The 12,295-nt window shown below is 42.7% G+C and overlaps 1 protein-coding gene across 2 annotated transcripts in view; it reads left to right on the forward strand.

The window, feature by feature from the left end:
• Nucleotides 1–6,305, forward strand: part of SIRT4 (sirtuin 4) — a 9,406-nt gene extending 3,101 nt beyond the window's left edge. The window contains exons 2-5 of one of the 2 annotated variants that reach the window (XM_011355866.2): nt 782–1,279; nt 3,713–4,007; nt 4,105–4,316; nt 5,853–6,305. In XM_011355866.2, coding sequence (XP_011354168.1) covers nt 783–1,279; nt 3,713–4,007; nt 4,105–4,257 — 945 coding nt within the window. In that variant the 5' untranslated portion in view covers nt 782 and the 3' untranslated portion in view covers nt 4,258–4,316; nt 5,853–6,305. The remainder of the gene's footprint in view (nt 1–781; nt 1,280–3,712; nt 4,008–4,104; nt 4,317–5,852) is intronic. The other variant, XM_011355867.2, reaches the window with a different exon arrangement.
• The last annotated feature ends 5,990 nt before the right edge of the window (nt 6,306–12,295 follow it).

The following is a 12,295-nucleotide window of genomic DNA, read 5'->3' on the forward strand; positions in this document are numbered from 1 at the left end:
CCTCTCTTTTTGTAATGTTAGCAGCTATTGATGCTCAGTGCCTAGATCATACCTTTGTTTTTCAGCTATAAAAACGAATGAAGTTCTGATACATTCTCCCTTCCTCCTGCTCCCAGCAACTACTAATCTACTTTCTATCACTATGGATTTGCCAATTCTGGACGTCATATAAGTGGAATCATATGGTATTTGTCCTTTAGTAACTGGCATCTTATACCTAGCATAATGTTTTTAGTATTTATCTATCCTGTAGCAAATATCAGAATTTCATTCATTTTTATAGCTGAATAATATTCCACTGTGTGGGTAGACCACATTTTGTTTATCCATTCATTCATCAGTTGATGGTTACCTTTGTTCTTAAAAATGAATTTCTAAAATACAAAACAAAATCTCAAGCTCACAGATACAGAGAACAGATTGGTGGTTGCCAGAGGCAGAGGTAGGGGGATGGGGGAAATGACTGAAGGTCATCAAAAGGTATAAAATTCCAGTTATGAAATAAATGTCATGGAGATATAATGTACAGCATGGTGACTAGAGTTAAAAATACTGTATTGCATGTTTGAAAGTTGCTAAGAGATTAAATCTTAAAAGTCCTCAACACAAGAAAAAGAATTTTTGTAACCATATATGGTGATGGATATAACTAGACTTCTTGTGATCATTTCACAATATATACATATATTGAATCATTATGTCACACACCTGAAATTAATGTTATATGTCAGTTATACCTCAATAAATAAGTGGGTTTCTCACGAGGTTTCTTTCTCTCTAGAATGAGAATGAGCTTTGGGTTGACTTTCAGGGCAGCGAAAGGCTGCTGGATGGTGAACCTCAGCCGGCATTGCTCACATGGCTCCATTGGGTTATTTGTGCCACCAAGTCCTCCTGCAGACCCTGCGAAGGTCAAAGAGTTACAGCGCTTCATCACCCTTTCCAAGAGACTCCTAGTGATGACCGGGGCAGGAATCTCCACCGAGTCGGGGATCCCAGACTACAGGTCAGAAAAGGTGGGACTTTATGCCCGCACTGACCGGCGGCCCATCCAGCATGGGGATTTTGTTCGGAGTGCCCCAGTCCGCCAGCGGTACTGGGCCAGAAACTTTGTGGGCTGGCCTCAGTTCTCCTCCCACCAGCCTAACCCCGCACACTGGACTCTGAGCAACTGGGAAAGACTCGGAAAGCTGTACTGGTTGGTGACCCAAAATGTGGACGCCTTGCACACCAAGGCGGGGAGCCAGCGCCTGACAGAACTCCACGGATGCATGCACAGGTGCAGGAAGGTCTAAACGGTTTGAACGCAGAAACGTGTGCTCCATAAGAGCGGGCACCTTGGCCATCTTGATCACTGTTGTCTTCGTTAGACCTTGAGAAGAGGATTTGGGAGTAGGTTGTTTATTTGGGAGGTGATCTCAGCAAACTTAGTGAGGGAGTGGGAAGTGAATCGGGGAAGGGAGGAAAACCAAGAAAGGGTACACTAATAAATGGGTTACTGCTTCGGGCAGCTGGAGCTCAGTTTAGTGAGGGCCCTTTGACTGCCTTAGAGAAGGCTTCAGGATTGTCTCACTGAAAACCAAGGAAGCTGGGGTGTTTATCTACCATCTCCGATCCGTCACTGGGCGAAGGTCACTCTTGGGGAATTAAGTCCCTAACACTGACTCTGCTCCTCCAGAGAAGGCTTCCTCAGCCACAGGAAGTTGCTTAAAAGAGAACTGCATGCAGTGACCTCTGGGTGTGTTGAAGGGACTATGAGCAGAGCCCCAACAGCATATGCTACAAACTGCTGTGTCTGGTGCCCAGACACATTGAACACACTATAGCCTGGCATATAGTCAGAACCCAGTAAATATTGATGGAAGGAATACATGCAGCCCTGGCAATAACTTGTAGCTAATTGGAGACCATTTCCTTATCTTAAAGCCCCAGAGATCCTCCTGCCAATCGTAAAATATTTATTGGGTGCCTGTAACATGTGGTGTGTGCTGGCGTGCTACTTGGTGGTGTGGCAGGATCAAAACCAAAGTATAAAATATGGTCTACTTTATATGTGAGAACTTTGTAATCTGTTTGAGAGAGACCCAAAAATAACATGTTTAATGACAAACAACTCCACACGTGATTGTTAAATTGTGTGGTCCTCGGTAGACATGCTTTACAAGTTTAAAGAAACAGACTGAGTAAAGATCGGAGAAATGAGGACAGCTTTTATGTGTAAGGTGTGGCTTGAGACTGGCTCAGATTTGACCAGGCAAAGAGGGGAAAGAGGGCTTTCTAAACGAAAGGAATTTGTAGAGCCCAGAGGAGTCTGGTCTGGCCTCTGTGGAGACTGCTATGAAGTCAGATGTCTGGGAAGGCTAGACCCAACTCACAGATGCATCTGAAAATCATGCAGTGCAATTTGGGTCTGCTGTGAGAGACCAAAGCGGGCCGTTAGTGGTTTCTGAGCAAGAAAGCAACATGACAAAAATAGCATTTGAGGAAGGCTAGACAGGATTAGAAAGAGTGGCTCAGGGTCAGCCTGAAGGACCCAGACTAAGGTGACATCAGAGGAATGAGAGAACTAATGATGGCTATGGGTCCATTAAAAGTTGTTGTTTTTTTTTTTTTATGGTGAAAATTTCAAACATCCACAAAAGTAAATAGTATAATGAACTCCTATATACCATTGCTCAGATTCAAAGATTTTATGTCTACTTTATCTCTCTTCATCTCTTCTTAAATAGTTTAAAACAAATCCAAGACTTCTTGTCATTTCAGAGGATCCTTTTAAGTAAAAAAAAAAAAAAAAGTCAACATAATCTGATGGCTGACTAGATAAAAAGGAGAAAAACGGGTAACAAGTTTTTTTCCAAGTGTTTCAGCCCAAGTAACTCGAGCAATGATGGTGATGGAGAAGTTGGGGAGGAGTGGTCAAAGACAGAACGTAAACTTGGCAGGACAGTCAAGAACACTTGGAATTGGACTCGAGTTTGGGAGAGAGAGCAGACATGGAGTCCTATGCAGGGGAAGCCACCAGCACAGAAGCACTGAAGCCGTGAAAATGGAGAGTCCCCAAGGTTAGGAACGCAGAAAGAAAACAAGCTAGAGGATCGAGGAGCAGGGGAGGAACCAACTAAACAACCTTTCATTCCTCCAACAGCTGTTTACTGGGCACCTTTTGGTCATGAGCAGTGGTCGAGAGCGGTGGTCTTGCCAAACAGTGGGCAAGACTTAAAGTTCCTGCCCTCATGGAGCTCATGTTCTCTTGATTAGAGAGCTGACAAGAGAACCGGAAGACACCGTGTCATAGACAGCAAGGAAAGAAAGTGTTTTAAAGAAAGGATGGGGATGAGTCACGACAATTATAGCAGATGAGGACAGCAGAGAATGGGAATGGAGGGAAAAACTGGTTTGGGTATTCAGGAAATCATTTGGTAAAGAATTTGCAGTTAAGGATAAAAATGAGCTGGCGGAAGGTTAAGCAAGGAGCATATAGTAAGGAAACAAGTGTACATTACTTGTTCTAGAAGGTTTGGCAGTAGAAGGTGAGAAACGGGGGTAGCTAAGGAGGTCAAGAGAAGGTATTCCTAAAATGGAGAAGAAACTGTGGGTGTTAGGAAAAGGAAGCCACGATGGAGGGGCTATAAATGGCTGGGGATGAAATGTCTTTGACAGCTTCGTTCTTCCCCAGGACAGACCGATCAGTTAGCCTCCTCTTTGGTTTCAGGGTCCTCTGCTTGGATTGTGGTGAACAGACTTCCCGCAGGGTGCTGCAGGAGCGTTTTGAAATCCTGAACCCCACCTGGAGTGCTGAGGCCCATGGCGTGGCTCCTGATGGAGATGTCTTTCTCACTGAGGAGCAGGTACAGAGCTTTCGAGTCCCATCCTGCGCTCGATGTGGTGGCCCCCTGAAACCAGACGTCGTTTTCTTCGGGGACACGGTGAACCCCGACAAGGTGGACTTTGTGCACAGGCGGATCAGAGAAGCCGACTCTCTCTTGGTGGTGGGATCGTCCTTGCAGGTATCTGACTTGGTAGGGTGGTGACTGCCCCGAGAGGCTCCCAGTTTGGTTTCTGTCTTCCTGCATCTAGAGATCTTACCTGTGTCTCCTCGCACAGGTGTACTCTGGTTACAGGTTTATCCTCACTGCACGGGAGAAGAAGCTACCAATTGCAATACTGAATATTGGTCCCACGCGGTCGGATGACTTGGCGTGTCTGAAACTGGATTCTCGTTGTGGGGAGCTGCTGCCTTTAATAGACCCATACTGACACAGTCTGACGTTCCTGAGCCAGAAGCTGGGACTTTCACTTGTGTCCTGCTGCTAACGGTAAATGCCTTCTCAGATATCAGATTCCAGTTCCCATTCAAGTGAGAGCACTGGAAAAATGTACTCGATTCTAGGCTTCTTAATGTATGGCCATTTTTAATTAGTTTTTTAATGTACATCACGCTATACTGTTGAAAGACTATGATTTTCAAATTCTAGGCACATAGCTTTTTAAAACAATGTTCCAAAATCTGCCATGACTTTTTTCTGTTTCTTAAAAATAACAGCTTTATTGAGATATAATTCACATCCCATAAAGTTCGCCCTTTAAAAGTATACAGTTGTTTTTAGTACACTCAGGAAGTGGTAAAGCTCTGTACCAATCTAATTCCAGAACATTTTCATCATCTCAGGAAGAAACCTCGTACCCATTACCCGCACCCCCCACCCCCCCAGTTGCTGGCAACAACTAATCTTTCTGTTTCAGCCTATTCTAGACATTTCATGTAGTATGTAGCCTTTTGCGTGTGGCTTCTCTACTTAGCACAATGTTTATGAGGTTCATCCATATTGTGTCTGTACTTTATATCAATTTTAATGTGAGTGCAATCACTTAAAAATATAAACAGCTTTATTGAGATATGTCACATACCGTACAGTTCCCTTGTTTAATGTTTACAGTTTGTTTTTATTCTATTCCCAGAAGACTACAACCATTTTTTTGTTTGTTTTTATCATTTATTTTTTTTTAATTTTTAATTAAGTTTATTGGGGTAACATTGGTTAATACAATTACAACCACTTTTTTTAAAAAGCAATTTTAGGCTCACAGGATTGGGCAGAAAGTGGAGAGTCCCCATATGCCCCCTTGTCCCTGCCCACACTCACACCGTACTTATCATTCACCTCCTGAAGGACACCTTGGTTGCTTCCAAGTTTTTGGCAGTTATAAATAAAGCTGCTATAAACGTCCGTGTGCAGGCGTTTGCGTGGATATACGTTTTCAGCTCATCTGGGTAAATAGCAAGGAGTGAGATTACTGGATCGTAAAAGCACGTTCCATTTTGAAAGAAACTGCCAAACTGTCTTCCAAAATGGCTGTACCATTTGCATTCCCACCAGTAATGAATGAGAGCTCCTGTAACTACTACTTTTTAAAAACTATTTTAATTGAACTCTACATATAGAGAAGTCCACGTTTCATAAGCCGGCAGCCTGATTAAGACCTACAGCATCTAGCTCAAGGAACAGGACACGACTAGCACGAAATAAGTCCCCTTGGCACAACTACTTTTTAACTAATTTCTTATTACTAAAATGGTACATATTTATTATAGAAAGTTTAGTTGATACAGATAAGTAAAAAGAATATAATTCAAGTTACCCATAATCCTACCACTGAGATAACCAAAGTTTAGCATTCTGGTATAACTAAATCTGTTCTGACAAAAATTGAATCATACTGTTTTATATCCTGTTTCACTTAACACTATATAGTGGCCATATTTACATGTCCTAAATGCTATATTTGTTTGAATTTTCCCCACCCCACTCTTGGCTTATTTTTGGAATTAACTTGTTTCCTTTTCTTTTCAGATCCCTAAGGATTCATCCCTTCTTCCTCTAACGAATCGAAGCTGAGTGCAGCCTGCAGAGAGCAGCAAACCAACATCTCTCTGCCAGCACATCTCTGAACTGGGCAGGTTTCAAAGTCAAGGAGTTAAGAATCTTCAGGCTGATGAGATTTTTCCCTGAAGAAAGACTTTTTCGAAGCAGCAGCTTCTCCTGATAGGAAAACTGCTTCTGCTTCCTTTTTATCTCACCAGGCAGAATGGCCCAGGAACTATGGAGGCCAGAATGGTCTCTGGAGTGCTCGCCCAGGGATTTCACTAATGTAAAGGCTCAAGGGAGAAGGAAATGACTTAATTTACAATTCCAAATGGTTAAATGTCTTTGACTGAACTGGTTTGATATATTTTTTGAAAAGATGAGGAATCCTATGAATGAATTTATTAACCAAAGAATAAAGGGATCATTTTTAAAATAGTATACCAGATATGTGGTCTGTACTTATGTTTTTTAATCAGTTAAAAGCAAATGGGGCTTTATCACACGGTTCTCTAAGGATTTCTGCTTGATTTCAGCCAGAATGAGACACCTGCCTTGAACCTAGTCCGTAGAGAGGAAACAGTGAATTCCCAAGTGGGATCTTAAATTGATTTGTTTCTGCCGAGGAAAGCAGCAAGACTTGTTTGATTACTGCATTAGCCAGAATCATTGTACCAAGCTAAAGCTTTCTGCACAATCTCATCAAAAGGTGAAGCGGATAAAAGAATCACAGCCTATTCCGGTAGTCTTTTGTCTACAACTGGGGCAGGCAATACATGTTCATCCTATACCTGCCTAGGAAGCAAATTTCAGTTAACTAGAATGACCCAAGATGTTGAGAAAACAGAGTTCTTTTCACCAGCACAACTGTAGGTTTGCTCATAGCAAATAATTGATTCTAAAGAGGTAGAAGGTTGTTTTAAATCTCATTCCAGCCTTTTTTTTTTTTTTTTTGCAGATAGAGATCTTAAATGCTTTGAAGCAGATTTGCTCAGTTATTCAGAATCAGTACCAATAATTGTACTCAAACCTGAGTCTTTTGAATCTTTTGAATCTCAAGCTATTCTCATTCACAAATTTCACAAATGGTTACTGACAGACATTATATTCAGGTACTAAGGTTACAAAGATACAACCTCTTTCCTAAAGTGGCTCACAGAGGATGTGCTATTTCTCCCGCACCTATTCTCTACCAGAAAGTGTCATGCATGGAATGACAGAATGAGAGAAAATTTAGTCTACCTCCCCTCCCCCCCCACCTTCATTTCTGAGGAAACTAAGATCCACATTTACATAAGGCCACAGTATGTAGTTTTAGAGCCAGGACCATAATCCAAGTAGATTTTTCCACTTGGATCTTTTGTTTTTAAACAGCAGCGCTTCTCATTTGTCTGAAGATTATGGTTAGAAAGAAGTCAGCCTGAAGTAGAAGCAGAAGCCAGCAGTACACCTGGCCAAGGAGACCAGAAAAGGTTAAAATGTGGTGGGCAGTGGAGAGTAGGTTAGGTTGCCAAGGAGGGCAGGCAGGCTCTTTCATCACCTAATGCTGACATGATTCTTGAAACGAAGTCTCGAGGGCCTTAGGAATGTTCTTTTTGTTCACATTTCCTCCTGAGATGGAATTCTTTCCAAAAAATTTGTCTCGAGAGAAGCTTGGTATTTCCTGAAGGTGATGGTTTTCACGTCTCCTTACTTTACATCTTTAGCTTTCTACCAGCGTGGCAGTTCCAAAGCCACCATAAATGCCCTCAGTTTGAACAACAAACATCTACTAGTGTGCACTATCAGTATGTCACTGCCCTGCTTACATGGTTCTAACTGCATAAGCCCAACTTTGGGTATGACTTTCCATCAGACTCTCCTTCAGTTGCTTCCACAATTCTGCTTTGCTATCACAGTTTTAGTAAGCAGGAGTCACAAAGGCAAATGGGTACATAACACGTGAAACTTCCTTCCCACTGATTCATATTTTCTTTCTTATCCTGTCATAATTTGAATATCTTTCTCTCACCTGTCCCTTAAATAGTAGTATTTATTGAGCACATTATCCCCCAAGCAGCTTGTGAAGCATTTTGTAAAACATTAGCTCAATAAAAATCCCACAAGAGATGCTTGAACATGCATAAAGATCAGTCTTCAGTGAATGCTGAGCTTTTCCTGGGAGGATCAAAGGAAGGACCAATAAGAAATTCAACACGCTTAGGTCAGGCGCCCAGTACTGAGGGGTTTCCTGAGTTGCAGAACTTTCAGTGCTAAAACCAGGATGATTGGTCACCCTGCTCCTAGGATAGCAGAGGTTGCCACCAGATATAATAGTTAATTCCAGATATATCATTCTTGTTGAGGTTCAAGATGGTGCTCTAAGATCCAGAATATTTTTTCCCCCTCTTTAATCTTCCGCCCCCGACTTCCACCCCTGACCTATGGATGTTGCTGTTTCCCCTTAAAAACTGGATCTCTAAAGGTGGAGCATCTCCTCCCACAGGCGTGCACCCAGGGCTGGTGCCCCTGGCATACCCAGAGGACCTGGCGCACCCACGGTATGGTCCATGGCTCCACCTGGGGTGCGAACCCAGGACCTTCTGCGCGTAAAGCAGACGTGCTAACCACTACACTATGGAACCACCCCCAGATCCAGATTTTTTACTTTTTTTACAAAGCAGTTAAATTCTACTTCATGAAGGAAGGAAAAAAACAAAAACAAAAAAACAAACCTCATCCTAGAAAGAAGTGTTGCTTTTTTTTCTCTCTCAATTTATTAGAAAAGGAATATAGCATGGAACTGAAACTCTTAGGCTACGGACCGACTTGGATTTCCATCCATTTCTTGCTACTTACTAGTTAAGTGAGCTTGGGCATATTGTTTTATCTTCAGTCTTTTTTATAAACGAAGATAATAGTAGCTACCTCATGGGGCTGTCATGAAGATTAAACAAGGTAATGATGTGTGTGAAGCTCACAGCAGTGCCTGGCACAAAGTAAGCAAATGTCAGCCACTACAATTAGGATATGGGAGGCGGGTGGGATGGTGGGTAAGGAAGCCATCACTTGCCAAACCTTTGTGCCCTATTTACTTAAGTAGACTCAGAGGAGTCTTCTCCTGGGCCACCTTTCCTTTTTGTGTACCTGTTCGTCTTCTTAAAAAATTATGAAAGCCAAGTCTTGCTTGATGTAATAAAGCTTTTCTAAAGAAAATAAAATGTGAATATTCTTCCTTCTCCATTCCCTTGGGAAATAATATTTATCAAACATTTACTACACAACAAGCACTGTACGAAGCGTTTTACAACGCATGGATTCACCTAATTCCTACAACCAACCCTATGATCTGCACACTATTATTTCTTTTGAAAGATGAGGATCCTGAAACTTACATGCCTTGCCCAAATGTCACCTAGGGTGACCAGGCCAGTAATCAAACCGGGTCCATCCTGCTCTCTCTTTAACGCTGCAGAAACCCAGTGGGTAACTAAGCAACTGTATTTTGGGAAGGAAGGGCAAGGCTCAAGAAACTTACATAAGTGACCCAAGCTAGATCCTGTAAAATGAATAAGCGTTCACCAGGTGGGAAAAGGGGGCCATCCCAACTGGAGGGAACAATAAATACAAAAGCATGGAGGTCAGAACTGCAAATCCTTTCGCCTTTTTTTTTTTTTCCCTCTTGAAGGTGGGGGTGGGGATTCAAGTGTGGACTTAAGACGCACCGAGAGGCCTTTGGCTCTGCCTAAAACTCACTTGCCTCACCCCTTGAGTCCTATCACACTTTCCCGGCCCCGCGCCCCCGGCTCTTGCCGGGATAAAAGCAACGAGGGAGTTACCAACTAGAAAGTCGCGGGGGGCTGGGAAAAGAGGAGAGTGTGCATAGGGGGTAAGAGACCCAGAGAGGGACGAACATGGCAGGAAAGTTGGACCCAACGTCACATCCCCGTGTGTTCGCCTTCTTGTCACACTCGATCCGTCCTTCCCGTGGGATGCTGCCTCAGGAGAAGGGTGTACTGGGGCCCCCCTTCCCTTGGAGGCCACCTCAAGGAACTATTACCAACCACTGCGCCTGCGCTGGCGAGGGCCCTACGCCCGAGAGAGGCGGGGTCTGAGTCTGGCGCGGAGGGAGGCCGGAAGCTGGACCTCTGTTCACCAATAGAAAAGAGAAATCGAGAACCACGTGCCCACGAGATACCCAATCACATTTCCTACTCCGAAATCCCTCGCGGGCGGATTCACAGGATTGGGCGCGGAGAATCACGTGACCCCAAAAGGTAAATACAGCCACGTGTTTTTTCCCGGACTGCGGCAAACCATTGTACCACGCTGTATCTTCATTAAGCAATCATTTGACAAGCCTGTGAGATGTTCTAAGTACTGTGAGGATACTGTGGCCGCTAGGCTATAATCCAGACTTTAAATTACTCTCCGTCCGGTTTATTTAATTATTTATTCATTTAAATCTTTCCAGCCACTAGTCTAGTGTTTCCCGTATTCCCTTTACTTTAATGAGCATCCAGCAGATGCTCATTAAAAGATTGTTAAAGAAATGTGTCCTCTCTCTCCCCTAACCCTTGGGATAATAAAAAAGAGAAAAGTTTTTAAGTCAGAGGATATTTTTAGAGCCCAGCTTGTGTGCTCAGGTGACTCTTCTCTCTCTGTTGTTTGTTTTATTATGGGGGGAGGGGAGTGGGAATAAGCAACAGTCTCCTGAAATCTTACCTTTCTTCCACCCAAACAGGGACTTGCAGTTTCTTTCCACCGAAGAAAGACATTTATGATCCTTACGATTCGTTGAAGGCTGAGGCCAGGTCTAATTTAATTTTTGCATCCCTTGCAATCCTACTGTAACATAGTGTGCACAGAATGGCCGTCAATCTAAATTTGTTGAATTTGAATTTGAAAACATTCCCATTCTTGCCTGAGCGCTAATGAACTACAGTTCGTTCCACATTTAGCAATTATTTATCAAGTGCCCGCTGTGTGTCAAGTACAGTAGTAGGCAAGTAGGGATACAAAAATGATTAAGACACCTCGCTCTGCCTTTGGCAAGTTCACAGTGTGATGTCACTCTTCCTAATAATCCAGATTTGTGCTCCAGTCTCAGCTATGCCATCTATAATGGGTGACCATTGACAAATCACTTGCCTCTTTGAGCCAGTTTCCTCATCTGTAAAATGAGGTAATAATACTTACAACTATAGAACTGTTCTGAGGATGATGAAGTAATTGTTCAAAATGCTTGGCACCATCTGGAGCATAGAGCATAGTGTATGTAACATAGCATACACCAGTTTGAAGAGGAAGATAAAAAGCCTCAGAAATGATTAAACTGAAGGCGGCTACTAACAATAAATTATTGCCTTGAGATCAGCCTCAAAAACATTGTATTCTCAGCATTTTGTACAGTGGCTAGCCCAAAGTGAGTATTCAATAAATATTCATTGAATGGATGAATGAAATGAGGGAGAAATTAGGTCAAAAGACAAATCCACACACACTCCCTTCATCAAAAGACAAATCTACACACTCCTTTGCTGCCCACCACATACACTCAGCAGTGGCCACTCTTCTGTTAACCTCCGGTGGTTTAAAACTGCTCAGTGCTGGCTTCTCATAGTCTGTGTTGTCCTTTCTCATCTTTGCTTTCCTAATCCAGTTTCCTTATCTTCCCTTCCCTGCTCTTTCTGGTGAATTTCAGGGCCAGTGTAGTCATAAAGCCCAGCAGAGAAACTTGGTCTAGTAACTTAGTGGTTAAGAGCTCAGGCATTGCCATGGGATAGAATTGGTCAAATCCTGACTCTGCCATTTGTGTGATCTTGGGCAAGTGACTCAATCTCTGAGTTTTTAGTTCCTTGTGCATAGAACAGGGGCAATAATATCAATCTCACAGAGCTCATTCAAATATTTAATGAGATGAGATGAAGAAAGCCCTTAGCGAAGAGTGACATGCAGTAAGTGGTCAAGAAGTAGCTGTTATTTTATTATATTTGATGACTGCAGTGTAAAAATCAGCTTGTAGAGTGTGGTGAAGTCTTTGAAAGGCTTAGAAAAAGAAAAGAGTTGTAGAAAAATGGTTTTACATGTTTGGAAAAGGAGGCAGAGAAATGAGAAGGGGAGAGGTCTGGCTCATACTGAAACAAGAGCCTATCTCTTCAGGCAGGGCAAGGTAGTGGTTAAGAATGTGCATTCTGTTAGACTGGCTTGGTTTACATTCCTTCTTTGCTACTTACAAGATACATTACATTGGGCAAGTGATCTCTCCTGTTGAGCCTCAGCTTAGAAAAATAAGATTTGCTAACAGTGTCAGAACCTCATAGGGCTGTCCAGAGAATTTAGAGACAAGACATACAATCCTGTCTCAGAGTAAATAATCAGCAGTTGTTAATCATTATTCAGGTCTCATGGTGCTCACTTCCTGGAAATATCCATCTAATTCAACTTCTAAG

Source organism: Pteropus vampyrus, unplaced genomic scaffold (genome assembly GCF_000151845.1).
Source record: "Pteropus vampyrus isolate Shadow unplaced genomic scaffold, Pvam_2.0 Scaffold23, whole genome shotgun sequence".
NCBI lineage: Eukaryota > Metazoa > Chordata > Mammalia > Chiroptera > Pteropodidae > Pteropus > Pteropus vampyrus.